Source organism: Hetaerina americana, unplaced genomic scaffold, assembly GCF_022747635.1.
Source record: "Hetaerina americana unplaced genomic scaffold, ioHetAmer1.1.p SCAF_1, whole genome shotgun sequence".
NCBI lineage: Eukaryota > Metazoa > Arthropoda > Insecta > Odonata > Calopterygidae > Hetaerina > Hetaerina americana.
Window position 1 is genome coordinate 68582370 of NW_027286069.1, and position 25016 is coordinate 68607385.

At 35.9% G+C, this 25016-nt stretch overlaps 1 protein-coding gene across 1 annotated transcript in view; it reads right to left on the bottom strand.

The window, feature by feature from the left end:
- LOC139685943 (uncharacterized) overlaps positions 1 to 25016 on the bottom strand; it is a 283104-nt gene that overhangs the window by 68561 nt on the left and 189527 nt on the right. The window contains exons 4-5 of the mRNA XM_071583083.1: positions 14012 to 14225; positions 740 to 1010 (exon numbers count right to left, since the gene is read on the bottom strand). Coding sequence (XP_071439184.1) covers positions 740 to 1010; positions 14012 to 14225 — 485 coding nt within the window. The remainder of the gene's footprint in view (positions 1 to 739; positions 1011 to 14011; positions 14226 to 25016) is intronic.

Consider the following 25016-nt stretch of genomic DNA (forward strand, 5'->3'; position numbering starts at 1 on the left):
CTCGCGCCTAAGATCGGCTTCATTGACACACTCTCTAAATTATAATATTGAGATATTCGAATAATATTAGAATATTTTAAGTTTTGAATAGTACTTAAATGCTTATAAATTTGATTAATTACTATGTCATTTGCAATTTATCTTTTCGTCGGTAATCAATTATTTTGAAGTGTATTGGTTAATTTTTATACATTATATAGTTAAACCATTGCGAAAAAATTCTAATACGATCATTTGAAAGATGGTCCCCACCAAATCTTGATGATAGTTTTGTGGAAAGATAAAAATTGTCTCAGCTTTTTCCATTTTTTGAAATTTTTTTTCCACCTGCAAGAGACTACAAAATGAAAACTATAATATTCCGATAAGTTAGTTGCTAAAATAATCTCTTTGATCTTAGGCTTATAATTAATAACGTGGAGTTATTATATATTAAGAATCCTGGAATGTGTGACTAGTTTCACTCCCAAGAGTTCGATTGAATTTTGATAAGATATTAATCCGTTCGTTAGACTCTTTTCCTTTCTTGTACATATATCGAAATATCTTATCGTTCAATTACCCTGGGTGCTCCTAATTGAAAACAGTGGCACCAAGAAGGACAGATGCCAAAATGACACCGTAGCCGGTAAAATGAAGTAGGTTTTGAGGATTAAAACGAATGCAAGCGCCCGGTGACACGAGGGAAGGCGCCGGACTGGGCGCCGAAAATTTCAAAATCGCAAATTAGGATACACACCCGACTCCTCTTCCGCTTGAGTTGTGCGAGATGGCGGAGTCGCCGTGTCTCCAGAGTACCCTGCCCGCCACACCCTTGTGAGCCTCTGATGATGGGGCGAGGGGAGTGGTGGTGTGCGCGCCACCCTTGTGGTCCCCTTCCGACGCCTCGGATGCCCCATCGCCCTCCTCAAGCTGCGAGGCCAGGCATGTCAGCTCCACTTCGCTGCCCGCCTTGTAATACCTCTCGAGGACCTCGTGGTGGTTTTCGTCGACAATTTTCAGCACGGGTGCTGTTGGAAGAAAACATGAGTTAGGTTGTGGAGAGACGAAAATGCATAAAGCAAGCATAAAATTGTTTCACAATCGTTCTTGTTATAATTTCAATTCGGAAATAAAAAAATATCTATGGAATTCTTATTGTTAATATTTTCTCTTTCTGTAATGGATCGGTTCCACAAATACGAACTTCATAATTTCAATGATTAGAACTATCAATATCCTAGGAAATAATTTTACCAAAGGCCCATAATTACCTCAACATTGTGATATATCGAGTTACGTTACGAGGTGACAACTGATGTGTACCTGATATGCGTTGTGTAATGGCCTTCTAATGTCTAATATGGGACTCTCAAACTAGAGACTAAGTTTTGAATTTCGTTGGTGGTGCATGCCCCAGCCTCTCCTTCGGTGTTCTCTGGAGAGCTTGTTAAATGCTATAGTGTCGTTGTTGTTGTTGAATGGTACTCCTATTGGTTCATGCTGTTGATTTTAAAAGAGAGGAGGCAACAGATTTATAACTTGGCTTTTTATTTTGCCTCTTTAATTTTTTTGGTTACTCCTAACTATTGATAATCCCAAATGCCCGTATGATCTTTGACGTGAATCAATTTCATTAAAAATTGCTAATATACATTAAAAACTGATAAGCCTCAACTATCAGTAATTATTTTTTGAATAAAGAAAAGAGATGATGATTTAATGTTGTAGAATTCCTGTAATAGGAGAAGTAAAGTTTCACTGATAATTTATGACTCATACTTTAAACTTCATCTACGAATTAAAGACCTTTTTACAGCCAGACATTAAACTACGGCTAAAATCGTCAAGGACTGAAGCCACTTCAATAGTGATTGACTTAGTTCTTGGGGTCATAAACTCAAATTACGATATTATTCATTCTTATCGCCGTGAAAGTTGCTTCCTCCAAATTTCATGGATATAATACCTTACACGGGAAAAATAATTTACCCCTCTGTACCAAGAAGGTCAATTTTAAATTTACTTCATGTGGCGCGCACTTCATGAAATGTTGACTAGTAAACGATATTTTCCAAAAATATCAAAGAGGTCGTTATTTTCTACCATAATAATATTATAAAAACAATTGGTAAACTAAGTTTTATAAAATCGCCGTCTAATAGAGTTTTGATTGATCTAACGTAAAATTTGTAAATTAACAAAGTATATTTACACCTGGGAATCGATGATTCCGCCAATTTTACGAACACTATACACATAAAAATAAATATTATGGCAACTTTCTTTCAGAAACGGACCATGGATTTTCCATGGTTCGTGTCATAGCTGACCATACAACATAGCTTTGCAATTGAATGCCGGGTACTGTGTTAGAAGAAGCAAATGTACACCATTCCCTTTTATGTTTGAAACTGCCAACAAAACATTAGTTAGGCATTTGCACGTTCCATGGTAGCAGAAGAAGCCAGCAAAGCGAGAGTATGTTCAACTAAGGAAGACCAGACAAATGTTCAAAGTACTGATCTTTATTTTAATTCATGGATAGGAAAAATATCGTCATCATAGAAATAAAATGCAATTATTCCTTCGGTTATCGCCTTTGTAAGCATAACAGTAACTGCAGCTGCAATTAGCGTAAAAGCTACCGAAGCCTATTCATCAGTGTTGTCGTACTCTTAAATGTAACAACTACTTTCAATTACATTTTAACAAATGTGGGCAACGGAGTGGTAGGCAGTTTGTGTTTATTTCATCATTTAATAGGTTTTCCTACCGTTTAATATGCAGTTGTTTCTGGGTATGTGTTCGAGGAGAAAATTAAAGAATTGACATCAATAAGATTTCCGTAATGATTTTTAAGACGTGGAGAATTTCTGTTGAAAAAGACACAATTAGATGATGATGAAACCAAACAAAAACTAAAAAATTGTTGAAGATAATACCCCGGTAACCCTTAGTTTTAAAACTTGATATATACCTGTTGTGGCCACTGTGTAACGTATAATTGATATTCTTCCAAAGAAGCTTTATGCTTCCGTATGTGAATGGCAGAAAAATTTTAAAGTGACGGAAACATATGTCTGCCCTGAAGTATCTATCAATTTCCTGCAGAATATTCAGAAATCATATTTTCTCTCACATTTAATATAATAATAGATAACAAGATAATAGCCTGAAAAATTAGAAATATTTTCTTCTAATAGTGCATCAGTGCTTGGCTCAATAATTGCCACCGGAAGCGAATTATAATATATGCTCACAATGATTTGGATATCGAAGACCGGGTCTTTCCTAGAAATCTTATAATGATGGCTTTCAGAACTCTACTTATATTTGAGAGTTCAAGTACAACTAGAAAGACAACTCTTTTTGGTGCGCATATATGGAATAGAATATGACATTGAATTAAAAAAAAATATGTTAACTGTTAAAAAAGAGGCTTAGAATGTCTTCAAGGAGGTTGTAGAGAAAATATCGGGAATTATGACAATCCCATTACAAAGGATAGTGAAAAATGTATGCGAAACGAATTTTAAAAATAGGTTATGAAATGCGCTTAAAGGTTTATTTTATGAATAACAGCGTGATCTTTTCTAGGAATCCTAGAGAAAGTGATAAACAAGGTTTTAGCAAGGAAATGGGACGTCAATATGATGGCAGATCGCTGATGGTTGTTCAAAAGAGATTATAAGAATCTGAGTTGAAAAGGAAGAGCACCGAAAAAGTTTTGAGAGAAGAAGAAAAGATAATTTCAAATACTTTTTAATACAACTAAGGTTATCAAAAGTTACTCTTCTCCATTGTATGTATAATGAATAAGTGTAAATTTAATAAAAAATGTATATGGAGTAATATATTTAAATTTAGGCTCAATTTCATTCATTTTCTAATTTATGTACGATTTTATAGGTGATACTGATAATTGTTGGTCACTTTAAAATTCACTGTAAATCCGCTAAAAATATCCGGAGAACCTTTGATTGCCATTACTTCCGGTTGCGCTATTTATCAATGTAAAATGGTAATTAGAACAATTTTTTGTTAACTATAGCTGCTTTCATTTTTTCACAGTTTGCTTCACTACTTAATCAGAAAATATTCATAGAAACTTTGAAAAGACAAATCTATTGAAATTAAAAATTAACAGACTCCTTTTCGATTACTTGGTTATTTTTCCATGAGAAATTATTGTAATTTTGTAATGTTGAAACAAATTTGTACAGAACCAACTATTAGTATACATTTGGTATTTACGTGCATAAACTTGAAACACATTTGTTAATATTGCTCCTGTCACGATATCTCTATAATAATTAATTTGAAAATTATTCTCTATCTTTTCACTTGTTATCCATTTCCTACTATTCTCGGGAACTTACTTAGTGTCTATACTGTTTCATCTCATATGCGGTATTCTACAATTGAAAATAACATCACAAAACTATCGTAAAAATAATGGTATTACTGTCAAAAATGCTTTGTTAGTTGCTCATTGTTGAGTAAAATTTTGAAATAAATCTAAAGACACAACTATAAAGAAAGGACATGGTTTTAAAAGAAAAGTAATATTCGATTGACCTGAAGGTAAGTTTAAATGCATTCGGCGGTGTCTGAGACTTTTGAAATAGCCTGTATATTGTTTTTTCATCAGTATTTAGAGTCAAAGTTAATGCCATAACAGGTCAATAAACGTATCTTTTCCAAGGTTTACAGCGGTTATGACAAAAGAAAAACTGATATTACAACTCCGATTACCTTCCAAAATGCAGAGTCATTAAATAATTCTGGGCTAAAGGGTAGCGTAAATTATGTCTCCTGCCATTAAAGTTATTTGGAAGTTTTTATTTATCACCAACTATAAATTTTGATATAACATAATGAGAAGAGGTGACATAAAAATTCCAAGGGGAAGTTACACTGTATTCCTAACTTTAATTCTCTCCGAGTGGCAATTTTCAATGTTGTTTGGCAGACTATTGCGTGAAAACGTTTTTTCTGGAGTGCAAGCTGGAGTTCCAGAGCCATTAAAAGCGGCATTAACGTTTGAACTACATCAGGAGAAAAGCATTAACTGTTATCTCAGCCGTTGCGACGCTGTCGCAACTGGCCTCAAGAAATGAAATTGGAAAAAAATACATAGGTGTTACGTACGCCGGACCGAAAATACCCTCTGCACTTGGATGACGTACACCGGCAGCCCCCTCTTGGAGGGTTGGAGAGTGTAGGGGATGAGGTAATGTATCTGTGAGGGGGATTGCTCAAGGGAATGGGGAAACGAGGTGGCGAGGGATAGTTTGCGAGAATCATTACTATCCTCCGGTTGTTGGTTGGGCTGTATAGGAGGTCGTGCCATTTCCAGCAAAGCGACGAATAAGTCCGGGTAGGGAGAGAGAGTGAAGAAGTATATGTCTTATATTATATCTCAAACGGGGACGTGATGAATTTCTGGCGTTATTATTCTCCAGAAGTTTGGAGAGGGAGGTCTTCCGTTAATGGGACTATGCAATACAATTATTTACTTTTCCCAAATGGATGCATCTGTGCTTAGGGTGCGATAGTGACACGTACGTCTGCAGTTGAACCCGATGAATATAAACTGCGACCAAGAATGATTAATTCCCAAGACAATAGTTTGAGTTTCTGCGTTGCAAGGAACTAAGGGAGCTTTAATGTATGTGATGAATACTTAGGGTTTATCTGTAGAAGTCGTCATTGCGAGGGTTCGGTGGAATATTAGGTCGAAAGCGTAAAACCCGTTTGTCTCGTTGGGTTGATTTTGTATTTGTTACACAGGTTCCGCCTCAAGGAAAAATGTACCTTGCTGCCGTAACGACAGGTAATATACTAAGTGATTTGTGGAAGTGATCTTTTTAAGGTATTATTTATTCACAAATAAAGATTTAATATAAAATTTTTTGACTTATTTTGGGAAAATTGACAGAATTGATTGGTATCGCGAATTGAAGTCTGTATTTCAACACTTATTCTCATAGTTTTACTTTATAAAGAAATACTCTGTACAGGAGTTAAATTAGCATTTCCTTTTAGATAACGATTTGAAATATTAGGTGATATACATGTTTTCAATGACTTAAATTAATGGAAATTACTTTGAATGCATAAAAGCAAATAAAAATAAGTGAATTTAATTTACATACCTGATAGCCGATGCTCATTTTTACCTCGTTTAACTACATCTAATTACCTAAGTGTTTATTTATCATATGGTTCTGGTTTTGGGTTGTAGGTTTAGAGAGAATATTTTACGCTAATTCAGCAGGAGTATGGACGCTTCGGTCCAGAATGGACCCTTCCAGTTCTTTTACCTGAATATTTCCATCCATACTAAATTTTATTGAGTGGAATACATTTTTGGTTACTTGAAATTAAGTGATTATAATTTAACTGTAATTCACAATGCCTCATTACTCATATTCTACGATTTATTCTTTCTTCCTCGTATTTATCTGTAATCACAAATAAGCTGAGAAAGTTCTCAGACCTCTCAGTATTCCATCTAGAATGGTGTTGAGTTATCGTACTTTCCCTAGCGACATTGTACATTTAAACTTCATTTGTTATCACCATTAAGGAGTTGTTTGATCTTTCCAAAAAATAAAGATTTACCGAAGATATATTCAAGTTTATTGGAAAATTAAAATGCTTTAAACCGACTTAGTCCCCTTTAAAGAACAATTGTTTCATTCAATTTTTTAGAATAAGAAAACAAGATGAAAGCACTTGAATTATGTATTCATTATTATAAGAAATTTATGCTTTTCCGGCTAATCCGGTTTTAACACTACCAAGGGATTAGAACTGCAGTGTGTGGGACCCTACCTTCACTTTCTCCCCACATGCAACTTGGACCGATGAAAGAGAAAATATTTTCACACCATCGGGCAAGATAAGCCAGTAGTAGGGTGTTTAAGGGCGCGGGCATCTACGGAGGAAGTGGGAAAGGAAGGGAGGGGTGAAGGTATTGTAAATATGTATGGGTATATATGTGGACATAGGGCGAAGAGGGAAGAGTGGCTTTACTTCCCTACGCTCTAATATCGCCTTTTCCTTGTCCTCCCCCCTTTCATCTTCCTCTCCCAAATCCTGTCCCTTCCTTACTCCCAAAAATCTCTCAACTCCATCCCTCCCTGATTCTCTTCTCCGCTGCCACCTTCACCCCCTCCTTGCCCATGTGGCCAAATTTGTCCACAGGATTCCGTCCTAATCCCTATACCAGGTTGATAAAATTACCGGGCGGCGGTGGTGCTGGTGGCGTCGCCGTGCACAATCCTTCGGCCACTTCCTGCTTCCATTAAATGCGGTGGGAGGGCTGCGGAATGGTGAAGATTGAGGATTAGGCAAAGCAGGTGCTCCCTCCATCCCTTCTTCCCCCCTTCTCTCTCTTCCTCACCCACCCCGCTAACCATTCAGCCTCCGTCTACCCCTGTCTTCCCCAACCCTTCCAATCTTTAGCTCACTCTACCACCGCCGTTGATACCAGTCACCCTTCTGCCCTGCCTCCGGACCTCCCTTGACCACCACCTAAAGATCGGTCGAACTGCTTCTTGGTGGCAAACACCTTTCCTCTTGCGTCAAATTTTCGTCATAGGCAAAAGTCATTCTCCCTAGGGGTCTTATCCTAATACCAGACTTGGATCGTTTATAACGTTCCTCCAGAAGTATTTTAATTCCTTATATCTGAATTATGACTTGAGATACAAGACCAACAATCAGGTTTCAGAACTTGAGACACTTGGAGCGTCTTGTGTATTTATTTACGGATGATGTTGCGAGTTTGTAGTCAGTTTAATTTAGTTGCCAAGGACAAGTCCACATTCTTCACGTGTTTCTATACTTGATATAACTAATACCATCCGAATGTAGTGAACTTGCTTAGAAGTTTTGAATAATTTTGGTAAATATAAAATGCAAATTCATTTGAGTAGTTTAATGGAAAAGAAAGCCTTAAGTCTCTTGAATTATAAAACGACTTTTTTATATGACCTTTGTGGGTTAAATTCACAAATGTCATCAGAGCTCTAATTTTATTTTGTTGCATATATGTGATGATGGTTTTTTTGTGATATTTCCATTTCTATTCATAAAGTTAAATAATTATTTTTATAGGAAAACTCATATTTTTTAAAAAAAGTGATCATTAAACGTCAACCGTCAGTTAGCCCTTATCTGACACTAATATCTTTTGTGGTCGTAATTCAAAGTTTGAAATCAATACTAACGATCATTTCTTAACTATCATTTACGGTTTCTAAATTTGGAACAACACCTTTCGTCTCTCCTTTAACCGACAATTAATACTTGTCCTTAAATAGCGAACAAATAAAAAATGTATCAATAATTCTTTAAAAATACATTATCTTATATGATGTTTAATTCTCTGAATACTTAATTATTTAAATTTGTGTCAAATTAAAAAAAAAACTTCTAGGAACAAGCACTTTCTAATTTTTAAGTAACCTGTCTTGTCTGTAACCTGGCAGAAATCAAGCGTAACTGACTAAATAAGCAATACTTCAGGGTTGACATTCAAGATTTAAAATTGGATTATAATAATCAGTAGCGTTATTTTCTTAGGCATGGATTGGCGCGTATACAAATAGTGTAAGAATATTTGTACTTCCACAATCTAGTCATCGATATTTTCTTTCTGCTTTGAATAATTTGTTTCGCCGAATAATGAGAATTATTAAGATGACTAGTTTTCTGTTTGAGAAAATAAAACATCAACCAACGTTACTGATTCTCTTGAAAATATTAAAACGATCGCATTATTGTCTGAAGTATTCTCTAAAAAAACGTATTTAAGCTTGATTTCTTAAGGAAAATGGTTGAATTTTGTGGAAATATATGATCAAGTTATATGTTGGTCTTTCGATCATATTTGGAATGGTTGATTTGCACTAAGTAATCATTTAAAAATTAATCAAACTAAAATAGAAATAAGAAGATAACATAATGTATGTGGCCATTAAAGTTGCAGATTGACTTGCGAATAAACTCCTATCTTGATTTTATTTTGCTTCTTTATTGTTATGAAAACGCTCAGTAAAAAATAAATTTAACTTTCAAAATTAAATTACTGATATTTATTAAATTAATGGTTAAATGCGAGAGCAAGTAAGTAAACGTATTCGGAAATGCAAAGCATTCCCCAGTAGACTCAAATTTTATCAGAGATAAGTTGAGTCTAACCCTCTACGTACGCCTCACCCACAAAATAAGTTTGAAATTTCAAAGAAAGGCTCTACAAATTCACGAGCCGATTTCTATTTCCCTCATGTATTCAAAGAAATTTGCAACTTAGGTTTCCTGACTTTCTGGGTATTAGTTATCCTCTAGTTTCTTGGGATCATCGTATCAAGCGGACTATTGAGTAATATTGAAACGTTTCCACTGAAAAAATGAAATTATTAATTTTTCATCACAGGATAAATAAGGTCGTCATTACCTCAAATACTATTGTTAATCAGAGTTTTTACGTGATTATCAGTATATATATTCTTTGACGTATATTGATAATCTATATAAGTGACGAGTTTGCCTGGTTCCTGGGCTATCTTCATCTACGTCATATTCTCACTAAATGTCTAAACTTGTTGATCTAAGTTTTTGCCATACAATTCTTACACATATACCTTCTCTTTATATTATCTCTTTTGGATTTTTCCGTTTCAACTATTATCTAACCCGATTTATCTCTTAACTGTGACAGATCTTCCCGTTTTACTTCCTGATAGTATTACAACCTTCCACTGCAAACTTTCCATATCCTCGCTCTGCATCAAACGCCATGCTTCCTTTGCTCTATTTGTTACCAGTCTCAATTTATTATTTTACTCTTAGTTCTTCCTTTTGCCTAACTCTGTGTTTACCTTTTCTATTTCCTTCTCTCATCTATCTTTCTAATCATCTCATCTGCTATCAATGGTGTCCTTGTCCTTTTCCCATCAACGGTTCCTAAAGTTGTTTTAGCGCCTATCGATATCCATTTTTATACATTCCCATTTTTCCTCGATAGTACACAGCTCTATTCACTCATTAATAATATTCTCAATAGCCTGCTAATTCTCCTTCTTATCAATCCAGTTAATGCCTCTAAATTCCATTTCCTAACCCGCCGCCCGTCTCATCTCTTTGAAAAGTGCACTACGCTTCATAAAAACTAAATTGAATTCATAGTCCGCATCTTCTCCCGGGAAGCTGAGCCATACTTCACACTGTTCCTTAATCTGTGCGTAAACATATTATAATCCCACTGATATCTTTCTGAGTCACCTAACATTTTCCATGTATACCTACACCTTTTGTGGTGTCTAAACCAAGTTCTGGTAACGACTTACCCTTCTGCAGAATTGAATTGCTTCCTCCCCGCGGTCATTCCTCGTACGTAAACCGTAGTCCTCCACCTCATCATCATTTCTTCCTTCGTTTACCGTCGCATTCCATTCCTTCTTTACTATTCAGTGTTATTTTGCAAGAGCGCACAGGATTATGTCCTATAACTTATCGTATATCCTATCGACTTATTATAAATTCTTGGTGGCGAGTGTGTATATACAATATATATATATATATATATATATATATATATATATATATATATATATATATATATATATATATATATATATATATTTTAAGATAATCTATCGGCTACGTTAGGTTTCTGGATTGACAAAGCTACAAAATAAAACATTTTGCGACTCCTAACAAACACAAAATCCAGCAACCTACTTTATATCAGGTCCCTCTTCATCTCTGAGTACTTTCTTCCTCCCTTCATCCCGTCCAACATCCCTATCCTGTTCCTTCCCTTATATATATAGCATATGTGGATCGTGGTACTCCAGGGGGTAGAGCTTATTTCCAGCTACCTTTTAAATACCATAAAGTTCATTTCAAACACAAAAATCGTATATTCTTAAAAAAGGATAGTGCTTATTCTATTCGGAGCATCTTTATTTTCAGTAATGTAAATTTTTTATAATTCGTTTAAAATATTGTTTAAATTGTTTTTTTAAGTTTTCTCTTCTTTTGTTTAATACCTGTATATACCTATATGCATTCAAAATTCATATTTGAAGTAATTATCTTTTATTTTTTTGAATTTGAAATATTTAGATTACCTGTGCTGAAAGTCTTAGTTCAAGAAGTTCAAAGACGGATTAATGATGCATCATTGTGTTAAAGAAAAGCCGCATTTGAAGGTCTTATATAGATATTGATCTGAAATTTGATATTTGTGTTGTGCATTGTCTAATCATATGTTGTACTGTTGGTTCACTGTTCAGTTATAATATAGTCTTTTTGACTTGAATTCATAATGGCATCACTGGCATCAGTTTCAATTTGAAACGTTCATACATAGCCTTAATTTCGGTTTTTACCTAGGCTGAAATTAGTTAGGCCTTAAACGTTTTAATAATCTAGTTTGTAATATATCCATAGATGATAATATGAAGACTTTTTATTTGGCATTTTATGCTAAATTAATAATATATTCAGTATCATTAAGTTACATTGCATGTTAAGCATGATAATTTAAATTTAATTGTAAGGTAATTTTTGGAGTGTTGTTTCAAGAAAAAAATTCGAACCGTTTGGATATTGTGCATTTTACGGAACTGTATGTGGCTGCTGAGCCAATTTCTCAAAAATATTGCCCATAAACAATAATTCTCTTAACTTTTTGGCGAGCGTTCCGATGACAGATTACACAGTTTACGGCCCGAGAGGAAATACACCACCAAGGAGAAGAGCAAAATAAACGCTGCCATTTCACACGAGAGACTTTGTTCATGTTTTGTATCGTAAGTATTTATTGTGGGTAAGGGTGGTTATACAGTTTCTTTTATCAAGAATTACTTCTCTTCCGTTGGAACTTCGCGGGTTGAAATGGGCGTAAGGACAAAAACACCCGCGGAGCTAACTCAAAATGCCAAGAGATTGTTGGACAACAAATTTAGTATCTATCAGAAAAAAATTAGGACATTATAATTTCACCAATTTTAAGGTACAATACAATTAAAATGCAAATTCCGAAAAATGTTTTACCTAAAGATGTTAAAAAATATTATTTGAATACATTAAATCAGTTTACGATTAATCTACCTCTACATAATACCCCGCAAACCACCACAAGAGCGTGTGGTGGGGAAATGATTAAGCACATGACGTAATGTTAAATTCTAAGTATTAACCTGAGAAATTTACTTTTCCAATCCGGGTTGGAGTGAGTCATTAGCAAATGAAAATGGGTTATCGTCAAATTTCGTTTCGATTTTGACTAATTCAAATGCATTATATTTTTTTAGAGGACTAAGCATTGGGAATTTAGACCTCTCTCTCTGTGATCACCATCATCAAAATTTCTCGTAGAGAGTTCAGCTGCCTCCATCGACAGTGAAAGTCGCTTATGTCAATTTTCCTTTCAATATATCAGCATTAACGTAGATTTTGCAGAATGGAGAAAACGTTTTGCAATGGTCGACAGAGATAGAAAAAAGAGTCATGAAATGTGAATGGAAAGAGCTTAAAAAATGAGTAATACTCTTAATGTTTTTTTTCGGGTGTACGTGGGGCCATAAAGAATGGGAAATGGCAGAGTGATACATTTATGTGTTACGGATGGTACCCGGAAAAATTTCGCCACAGGGGATCGACGCAGCGGGAAGGGGCACTAGGGGGATGGAATCGATTGGGATCGAGCCCCTTTCTGAGGCCTTTCATGAAGAATGCCTAGCGTATACGCGAACACATTTATTATTGCACTGATATTGGGTAGATTAGTACAATGTACCTTTTTGCCAATCTGGCATTTTGTTCGGCGTATTGTTCTTGTGCCATAATTGAGTATGTACATAAATATTTCTACGTGGCTGTTATTCCTATCTTCATAAAGTTTTAACAAAGTAAGATTTTTTCCTCAATGTCTTATCTTTGTAATAATAATTTTTAATTCATAATTTTATTCAGTTGTTTCAGTTCTATCAAAGCATAGTTACTTAACCCTAATCCTTCTATGCAGTTGATAGCTAACAGTATAAAGTAAGAGTTAACTGGCTAATTAATAAATTTACTGTCTCTTTTTTGTATACTCTGTCCGCAAATATTAATGTTAGCGTTAAATATACAATTTTACGACATCAAGCTTAATTCTTAGTATATGTAAGCCAATAATTTTGTAAAATATGATTATTCATTTTTTATAACATAGCATGACAAGTGACTTTTAAAAAAGAATGTGATCTTCATTCAATAACAATATTATCAAATCTAAAGAGGGTTAAGCTATTGTTGCGCCAGGCCGTGGTAGAAGTCTTAATGAGTTAATCGAAATGTGTTGACGTCTGTTTGGCATTTTATAAGGTTTTTATTGCCATTTATATTATTATCGTACTCAAAAGGCATATATTATTGTGATAATCACATTCTAAACAACTTAAAAATGTATTCAACCTCAGCAAACCTGTTTAGTTTTTTGAATAGCAGCTGTAAAAGCTCGCGCGTTACTCTATTGTCACGGCTGTTATGGCAGCAATTGGAGAGGCCCCCTTCTTTTTATGAAATCTAAGGGAATGAACATAAACTTAAACATTTAAAATTAGTTCATTTTTCTCTTTAAAAATCAGAATGTCTTAAGAATCTGATAATTATATATTATCTTAACATTTTCTCTTGATATTGCATGAGTAGTTTTGACTATCCAAATCTAATGAAGAACGAGCATTTTTAATGAAGCATTAGGTTCAAAGTAAAAAATAACCGATCGTTTTGATTACCTTTATACATGATTTTGAGCTTAACTGTTTAGGGAAGATGAAGAATAAGTATGACACAGAATATATTTAGATTTACTATTAGAAAATTAATTCGGAACAAAGGGAAAACTATGTAGTGGTGATTACATTAAACGGTTGTAAAAATGTAAATAACTCTATGTACAAGCCATACATATCCATCAAAAACTTAAATTAAGTTATTTATGCGTCTAAACATTTGTACTTACCGGTTACTCTCAGAAAGACTTGTCTTATCCTCGGCGGATGAGTAGCAACTTGGCATTCGTAGAGGCCTTCATCTCGCCTATTCACGAAGAGTATCTGAAGTCGCCAGTTATTGGGATATCGATAAGCAAGCGAGAATCGTGAGTCACTGCTGTAAGCCTGTCGACCAACTGTTAACAAATGGATGGCATCGTCCTTCCTATGGAGCCATGTGACCTGAGGAATATTAAAAAGAGGAAAGTTAATATTCAATTAGTTATGGACCTCATACTTTTCGTCGTAGATGCATGAAAGCCATAACCATCAGCCTCAAGTAAATGGAATCCGCGAGTCTCATAAGCATTTACGACTACCCTGATAAATTACTCCTAGGATAGTTGTTGGTTTGATGCTCTTTCTTCATTAATTGAAGACCAATTTAAATAATATCTTCAATTGAGCTCTCTTTTATCTGTATAGCATTTGAAGACCAACTGGAAAGATTGTAAGGTGTAGAATTGTTTGCTCACGGGATTTCGCGGGCCAATGATTGGCTGAAATCTTAAGGCTGGGACAAGTCGACCGAACGTAAGAACAAACAGCCTTTCATAATTTGGATTCACAACAAGGGAAAAGTGGTGTAATGTGTTCCAAATGTTTAGACTATGAACCGTTTATCTTTGCATTATGCGGATTAGGAATATTATTACGCTTGGTATAAAACCGATTGGTATAAATTCGTTGATTATTATAATATTAATAAAGTTACGAGGCATAAATGCGTACATTGCTATAAATTTTATTATAATAGGTTATCTCATATAAATATAACATAAGGTATTTCAAAACATTTTATGTAAAATGTGCTTGAGAAACAGCGAATCACGTGATTTTTAACTCCGTAGAAAATTCTAAATTCAATAAAAGAAAAAATATTACGAATTGTTCCTTTCCAGAAATGACGTGTTAAACGGATCTCCCGGATATCAATCCTTTCCTTTAGTACTGTAATAATAGTATGATTTTAATGTTCCCTCGATAAACTATTTCCATTTTGACAAAAAATCCATCTCTTTTTGCTTGTTGCCAAGACACCAAGATTATTTTGAGTTTTTGATTTAACTAATAATCGCAATCTCCCTGCAGTTAAATTGAAAAATACAATATTTGCCAATTGGGAATCCCTACATTTAGAAACATTTTTGGGAACGCATTTTTCATAGGTTGAATTGTTGAATGTTTAAATCATAAATGCCTTAAGTAGTTTTTGCAATAGAATTTTTGCAATTAATGTTTCATAATATATTTTAAAGTAATATATTCCACGCAATTAATATGAATATCAAATTAAATTGTAGTAATATATGTTTATCACCTTGATTCTAATTGTGCAACTCTCAAACACCATTTTAAGGGAGGTATATATCAAATGAATGGAGTGAATAATAATATTTCAAGATAACAGGAGTGACAAGCGGTCCCTACCGTTTTTGGTTGAAAATGTATTTACGAGAATATCTGGTAGTATAATACTGCAGGTTTGTCCGTAATTCATAAAATTATCTAATATGAACTATGATTTGAGCTCAAATATGGAGTCAGTTATTAGTATTACTTAAAAATGTAAGATTAATTTATTATTATCAGCATGCATTATTTAAAATTGATGGCAATTTAGTATAATAAGACCTGTTTCTCTGTAGACTTTTCATAGCAGTTGCATATTTAGGGAAGGCGACCGACAGCTGAAGTCATTTGCGCGATTAGGGATGGATTAGAAATTAGGAAGGGTGCAGAGAAAGACGGCGTCGGCATAAGCCTACTCCCATTGAAGGCTAGCAAGAGATCCGCTTCATAAAGTCCCATCCAACCGACAGCTTACTCCCTCAAAGTGACCTCCACAAAGCACTTCCTATAGGGATCGGGGTGACACTGAAAATTATCTGCCGTCACCAGGATTCGAACCCGGTTCCTCCGGTTCCTGGGAGACTAGTATGTAACATCACGATCCCCAGACCTATTTTTTTTGCCTATATACTGGATGCGACGCTTAAATCCGGGAAAATTTAAATTTCCCGCCATATCGTAATTGTACTGGAGGTCGCGATTAGCTTTCTTGAAAGCTATATGTATCTTGTAAACAGTCATAACCTCAAAATGGCCAAGATGTTACGTATGTGTCGAGTACACCAAGTAAGTGCCGAGTACAATCGAAGAGCCGCTATTGCCGAAAGTGTTCGCGCTGGGCGTTCTCCCAGGGAAATAGTTCGATTCTTCGGGGACCCCAGATCAACTGTTTAAGATATTTTTGCTGATTATAATTCTTTTGGAGAAGTCTGAGAAAATATTTGCTCACCCGGGGAGGAAACCTAATCCGAGGAAACGCGTAACACGTACTGCGGCAGTCGTCAAGAAGGTTCAGGCACTTAATTCAGAGGATCCGGGGTGATCGCTGAGGAAATTGGCGTCAGCATTGAATATTAGCGAGCAAGCAGTGCGTCGGGTGGCAGAGTAGGACCTACGATACAAGTCGTACACAATAAAGGTGTGACACATGCTGTCTGAGGCCTGTAAGTGGATTGCTCGCCGCAACCTGCTATTGGGTTCTCTAAAAAATGAAGCTGCGGGGCGAATCAGTCTTTTCTGATGAAAAAATGTTCACCGTTGACGCGAAGATCAACCGGAGAAATCAACACTGGCTCGCGCAAGACCACGGAGACGTCCCGATTGTTGCTCGAACAAAATCTCCGACTAGTGTTCACGTCCTAGGCGTTGTGTATAGTGAGTGTGGTATCATGCCGCCACATTTCTTTGAAAAGGGACAAACTCTCAAAAAAGAAATCTCAAAAAACTATCTCAAAATGGACGGTGTACCCGCTCATACGAGTTTTGGTCAAAGGAGTTCTGGCCCCCGAATAGCCCGGCCTTGAATCCCCTCGACTATTATGTTTGGAGCGTAGTCGAAAGAGTTACCAATAAGACTAGGCGCCCTAATATCGCATCTCTACGCTCCGCTTTCGTAGCAGCAGTCGCGAATATGGACAGCGCTGTTTTACAGAGTGCGTGCGATCGATTTGGGACAAGATTTAGAGGCGGCCATTGCGGCTGTAAGGGGATAACGTAGAGTAATCTTGACAGATACCACTACTACTTGTATGTGCAAGGATTTTCATTTTCATTTGTATTTTTTTAAATAAATTTGCTTTTAAACAAAAGTTTCATCTGTCCGGATTTAAGCGTAACGCCCTGTTTACATACAAAAACACACATTATATATATGCATATGTTTACATATGTATGTATGTAAATGTATGTATGTATATATGCATGTATATGTATAAATGTATGTATGTATACATGCATGTATATGTATAAATGTATGGTATATATATGTATATATATTTATGTATGCATGCATATATATGTGTGTATATATATAAATAAATAAATAAAAATAAATAAATAAATAAATAAATAAATAAATAAATATATATATATATATATATATATATATATATATATATATATATATATATATATATATATATATATAAACCATAAACAAAGAAATCAACCCGAAGATCGGTTTAGTAGGTTATGGTAGAGATCACCCAGTACTAAGCCCTATACGGCGTGTGAAAATTCACACATCAGGGTAGGGGGGCCAGTTAGTTTCTCTGTGCCGGTAATGGTTTCCCAGGAAGGCCTGGCACCCGAAAAATCACTTAAGCTTGAACGGAGCTGCAGGTGCCCAGAGTGCCTTGCCCGGGATTCGAACGCGGGACCCTCCAGCCAAATGCTCTACCCACTGGACTACGACGACCCATATATATATATATATATATATATATATATATATATATATATATATATATATATATTTAACAATAAATGAAAGGACTTCTATGGAATAATATATTATAATATTACGGATCATGAAGTACTTCATGGAGAAAATTGAATACACTGAATGCAAATGAAAAGAAAAATATTTATTTTTTAAAGAAAATTCGGTTCCGGTCTTTAAATAAATATGGAAAAATATGGAATGAAGGTGCCACAATTTCAGAGTGTAAAAACCAGTCACCTTGACCGGGATTTAAACCCAGATCCCTCGATGTTTTGCCGACTGCTCTAGCCATCTAAGGTATAGAGGCATCCTATTGATCCTTGAAATTTTGGGGGCTTAAAGGAACAAGATGTTTTGCCGAAATACTGTACATACTATGTCACAGGCATGCGTAGTCGTGCCCGACGCGCCACAGTCCATGAGGTTAAAGCCAACTTGAAACACTTAGGTTACTTTACCTCCAAAATATTCCAAGAAACTGCGGTAGATACCGCAGTAGTAACTTTTATTGGAATCATCCGCTAATATGCATTTCAATGCAAAAATTTCAGTATGTAAAAATCATTCGCCTTTATCGGGATTCGAACCCGTTTCCATCAAAGTCCGGATGTGTGCTTTTGCCAAGTGAGCTAAAGGGTCCGGGTTCGAAACCCTGTCAGGGAGAATGATTTTTATACTCTGATATGGTTGCTTTAAAATGCATTCTACCAAACAAATATCTAGTGACTCTAAACAAAACACATTCTTGAAACCTAGTCTACATCAGGTCCTTCTTCATCTCTGAGTACTTCCTTCCTCCCTTCATCCCATCCATTATCCCTATTCTGTTTCTTCACTTTCTTCGTTTGCCTAACATTCTCCCCTCTGTTAGAGTCTTCAACATCCCACTGCCGGTCAACACCCCCTTCATCCACTTTTCCTGCCTCCATAGGATTGCTCCCAACAAACCCCTCTCTTCGCCCACCATACCAAGTACTTCCTCATTTGTTTTCTTCTCTGTCCATTTCACCTTCTCCATTCTTCTCCACACCCACATTTCAAAAGCCTCCAATCTACGTCTATCCTCCCGCTTCAATGACCACGTTTCCGCACCGTACATAGCTACGCTCCATATCAAAGTTTTTACGAGTCTTTTCTTAATATCCTTACTCAACGTCCCTGCTATCAACTCCCTCTTCCTTGTGAAAGCCTCTTTGCCAAGCGCATTTCTTCTCCTTACGTCCCTACTACTTTGACCATGTTGGTCCAAAACACTACCGAGATACGTAAACTGTTCTACCTGCTCCAGTTTTTGCCTTCCTATTTTTATGTTTAGATTAGCCTTTTTCTCTCTAGAAAATCTCATACCCTTTGTTTTATTAATATTGATTCTCATCCCATACCTGTCGCAATGAATTTCCAATTCACTCAGCAATGCTTGCAGCCCCTTGGCTGACTGACAAACTAAAGCTTGGTCATCAGCGAACCTAACTGATTTTACGAATTCCCCGCTCACTTTCATTCCTACCTCCAATTCTTCCCAGGCCTCTTAAACCATTTCCTCTGCATACTGGTTGAACAGCAACGGTGATAATGGGCAACCCTGCCTTACACCTCTTTCTAAAACTGCCCATCATGACTCCCCGTTCCCCACTCGCACCTGAGCGGTCTGAGACAAGTACAGGCTGCGGATTAACCTCCTTTCCCTCCAATCTTTTCCTATTTTCTTCAATATACTACCTTGATCAAAAAGTTCCCGGAATAACCACCGTGTGGCGCTCCCATCGTTCCGATTTGAGTTCTGTTTTTTTTGTTAAATTGGTACATCTGTTGTTGATATTCCCTTTAAATCTTAGTGTCATAACTTGACATTTGCAAAAGTTACGTAGCCAAGAGTACATCTATCTCTGTGTGTGTTGGCGATTTTTTACAATTTCAGAAATGGATTTAAATTTGCAACAACGAACTTGTATTAAATTTTGCGTAAAAAACGGATTTAGTGGCGCACGGACGTTGGAAATGTTGGAAAAGTGTTTCGGCAACGATTCTCTAAAAAAAACGGTCGTTTACCAGTGGCACGAGCGGTTCAGAAGTGGTCGTGAGTCAATCGAAGATGATGAACGCAGTGGCAGACCATCAACATCGAAAGTCGGTGAAAAAATTGATAAAGTAAAAGAAATGTTGGTCAATAACCGCAAATTAACCATCAGAGAAATAGCGGAGGACTTGAACATTGCCTATGGATCCGCCCAAGACATTGTGGTTAATGATTTGGGTTTCCGTCGTGTAGCAGCAAAGTTGGTGCCAAAAGACCTCAATTTCATGCAAAAAAGAGACCGTGTTGACGTCGCAAAAGACATGATTTGCGAGGCTGAATCCGATCCCACGTTCATCAAAAGGATCATTACTGGAGACGAGACGTGGGTTTATGAGTACGACACGCAATCCAGACATCAGGCAAGTGAATGGCGTTCACCAAATGAGCCGAGACCAAAAAAACCACGTCGTTTTCAGTCAAAAAAGAAGGCAATGCTGACGGTTTTCATGGATTACAACGGTGTAGTGCATCATGAATTTTTGCCAGAAGGCCAGACAGTAAACAAAGAGTATTATTTGGGCGTTATGAGACGTTTGCGTGAAGCAATTCGCTGAAAGAGACCAGAAATGTGGGCAGAAAACTCGTGGATTTTGCACCATGATAACGCACCGTCGCACAGTGCTATCATTATTCGTAATTTTTTGACGAAAAATGCAACAAATACCATCCAACATCCACCGAATTCACCTGATTTGGCTCCCTGTGACTTCTTTCTGTTCAATCGAGTTAAAAAACCATTACGGGGAACGCGTTTTAGCAGCCGAGAGGAAGTAATGGAAAAATCGCAGGAAGCACTGATGGACATACCGAAAACCGAATATATAAAATGTTTCGAGGATTGGATCAAGCGCTGGCATAAGTGTGTTGCAGTCGATGGGGATTACTTTGAAGGGGACAATATAGATTTAGATGAATAAACTTGTATTTTTAATTTTCTGAATAAATTCCGGGAAATTTTTGATCAAGGTAGTACTCATTAGTTTTTCCCAATTCAATCTATCAAACGCTTTTTCGAAATTTACGAAACAGGCAAATACCTCCTGGTTGTGTTCTATATTCCTCTCGATTATTAATCTCATTACTGCAATGGCATCACTTGTACCTCTCCCCTTCCTAAACCCAAACTGATCATCCCCTAAGTAATCATTTGCCCTACTCTCTTTCCTTTTATTTATGATCCTGAGAACAACTTTAGCTGCGTAGGATATCAAACTTATTGTCCTGTAGTCCTCACATGATGTAGCCTTTACCTTTTTCGGAATAGGAACTAATACTGATCTCACAAAGTCTTCCGGCCAGATTCCTTCCTCTTAGATACTATGGATCAGTCCATAGAGCCTCATCTCCCCACATTTTCCTAAACATAACAGTGGTTCCGCAGGAATTTTATCCACCCCCCACGGTCTGACTTAGTTTCATCTCCCTTAACGCCCTTTATATCTCATCGTTGAGTATGCCTGGACCAAAGCTATCTTCATCTACGTCATGGTCCTTTTCTATGTCTAACCTTGTTGGCCAACTATTGTTTTACCCGCCTTATCTCTAACTACTAGCATGGATCTTTACTTCTTAATTCGCGATAGTGATTCAACCTTGCTGCATAGTGCACCAATTTTACCCATCCTCTGAAAACCTATCCCATCCCATCTCATCGCACTGCGTTTTCCACCATGCTTCGTATCTATATATTCAATTAAATATACTTTTACTCAATTCACAGAGAAATGAAAGGAGAGTGCTTGAATATATAGCGAGTTCACTGAAAGATCTAAAGAATACCTATTCTTTGAAAGTATGTTAATATTGCACCATGATCTTCCAGATAGTTTTGAATTACTTTTGGATACGATGTAGGGTGCAACTGGGATGAAAAGGAAATTTCTGTATATTGGTCTAAGGGCAAAAATATAATTGCTATTTGTTCGCTAGTGATCAGTTTTTCATGGTAAATTTGACATTTTTGCGGGCTATGCTACGTAAAGTTTTAACATAGATACGTAGAGCTGGAGTCATCTAGAACCAGAGTGCATGACGTGTTATGGTACTGCATTAAAATTTCGTTTAAGTATTCGTTCCTGGCCGAATTTCTATCTATTACACACATATAAGAACTGAAACGTATTATGAAGACTTTTTGTAAATATTCTTGTGTCTTTGATTTAACTTTGATTAGAATAATATAACTATAATGTTTTACCGATTAGGCCACCTTTATGCGTGTATCAAAAACACTGAGTCGAATATTTGAATATATCTTTCTACCGATGAAGGAAATTTTTAAAAAGGCTGTGTTTTAGGAAATTCACCAAAAAAATTAACATTTGGGAGACGTCTTGTCAATTAAGTGATTACTACGGGGAGTAAATTCTAATTTAAACTGTGGAAAATGTAATGAAGCTAACAACATCGTAAAAAGTGTTAGTATGCGCCAAAGTTAGATAAATTCTTCATTTCATAATTATAAAGAACCGATAATCCCTTTATTATCTTTCTAAATATTTTTAATGGATATTAACCCAAGGAAGTATCGTAAACCAGGGATACTCATTTTTGTGAGATTAAAAAAAAATAATCTTTTCCTTTATAACCTCTCGGAACGAAAGAAAATGCCTACCTCTCTAATTTGTGGAGATGCCCAATCTGGAGTTTTCTAATGCCACATCCTTAGTTCTAAATTATAAAAATACCAGTATACATTTTGATGCAATGGAGAATGGCTACAGTAAATATAATAAATAGAGTATACGAATTTTGTTGTACGGTAACATATTTTTCAAGAATTTTGGTATGCATAAAGGTTAACTAAAACTTGAAGGTAATTATCACTAATTTAAATATTGATTAATAGAAATTATTTCAATACAATTCGTTTATGAATCAGGGGAAAGACAATGGCTACTTCTCAAAATTTGTGGCTGAAGATAGACTTTATTTTTGATTACCAAACCAATTTTACTTATGCCATGATAAGGTAGGCTTGATCGGTGATAGGATAGGTCATCCCATACTAGTCCCAACGGCGTGTCAAATTCACAAGTTAGGGCAGAAGAGTCATACCATTTTCCTGTGACACCCGCAGTTTCCCAGGAAAAACTCAAAGGTTAAAACCCCACTCAGCCAAAAGAATAACTAAGAATCGAACTTGAACCCTCTGGTCAGTAGCCCTAGCCTCTTAAACACTAGAATACCTCGTTTCCATTTATTAATTAAATCATTTTAATCATTTGGAGTTTGTATATTAATAAGAAGTTTGTTGAATTGCTAAAAACATCTAAAATACACATTTTAATTCCTATTAATATTGTCAGAAAACAATTGAAATCACATTATATTTTATAATAAGGATGGCTTATTGTGTATTTGTTCCTTTTTGAGGTGTCTCTACATTTTTCTAGTTGTGTGTAGGATAAATATGAAAGCAGACGCAGCCGGAAAAGAGTAAAATGTTAGAGAAAGTGTGTTGTCGTTAGATAATAAACTCTCCTCGTTTTCCGAAATCGAAGAGACCTTTTCACCCTCTGTCTCACCCAAATAAATAGAAAGGATCACCTAAAGGGGTAGGTGGGATTGAGGGAAAGGATGGCCTAGAGGAATAGGAGTGAAAGCGTGCAGCCACCTGAGTACGAGTCACAATGCCTTCCCTTCCTGTCATCTCAAATGAAAGAGATTGAGTTGAAGAGTAAGTTAATGGCATTTTGGGCGTTTGTGTTGGTAGGAATAAAGATATAATCAAACAGTGTGCTTGCGTGGTGTGTGTTTGAGGAACTGCAAATCGTTATTGATAGTTGAGGAAGTTGGCAATTTGTAGGTGTAAGATAATCGATTTTTATTAAATTTTGAGAAGTATTTTTGATTAAATGTCGAAATAGAGAGGGAAAGAGAGGTACTTGAACACTTGCTCCTTGACATATTTATGTCAGATGAACATTTAACGTCTAATTATTTTAATTTCATTTTAATACTTTTTGCTCTTATAATATTAATTTACTTTTATAATTTTGTATTTGATACTTTGGTGGCTATTTGCATTAGTACATAACAAAACTTGATGAGTTAACCCAGGATCAAAAATCGTCTCCAATAATTTAACCTGTAGCTCTGTACCTTATTTCATACCATAGCTAGTATTAATTTTTCTCTCTCATAATCCGTTTAACGGATCGTTTTTCTAGTAATTGGCACTCCATATAAGTAAGTGGACGTTCATGTGTGTCTGTATAGTCACCTCTACTGCCCTTAGGACCACTTGATGCTCAACTTGTTCAAGTGGCAGTATTTTTGTTTGTGTCCGCTGTTTTTTCTTGCTTGAATTGGCCTTACGTCCAGCCTATTAATCCACCTCAGTTACATCTTCGCAATCTATTTGAACCCTGCTACAAAAATAGCCTTCGTGACACATTACTTAACTTTATAAATACTACCCAGGACTAATCTTCAACACCAAACTCTTTCCATCGACCTTCATTTCGTCCTCCATGCCTGATAATTTTCTCCCTCCACATTGTTTGCTCATCATTCTCCCCTTCAGTCACAACCCTCAGCATTCCATTGCCACTTAATTTGAAATGCATTCACTATCCTATTTTCTTACAATGATATCCCACATTTTTTCTCTTCCCTATTCATGGAAATCCACTCTTCTATTGTTCTTTTTACATTTAACCTGTAATTCTACTTTACACCAATGTGCCAAAAGCTTCAAAATCCATTGCCATTATATTCTTACTGTTTTGCTTCTAATTCCATTTTTCTGATTAGCATAAAATTATGACCAACCAGAAGTTTGATATCTTTTCTTCATATTTTTGTGTAACGCTTTCTTATTAACCCATTCCTCTATGAGGAAGCTTCTTTGTCGATGGCTATTGTTCATTTTATATCTGTACTTATTTTTACATCTACCTCGAATACACGTAAACTTTATAAAGAAGGGAAACGTTCAAGTAAATCCCCTCCAATATTTCACGTTTATATTAGTCATTCTATTTCGGAAGTGTTTCATCACTTTCGTTTTCTCATAGTTGATTTTGATCCCATCTCTATTGCATTGTTCCTCTTATCTGCTCAGCAATGATCGGAATTTCTTCAGGGTTTTGATTGC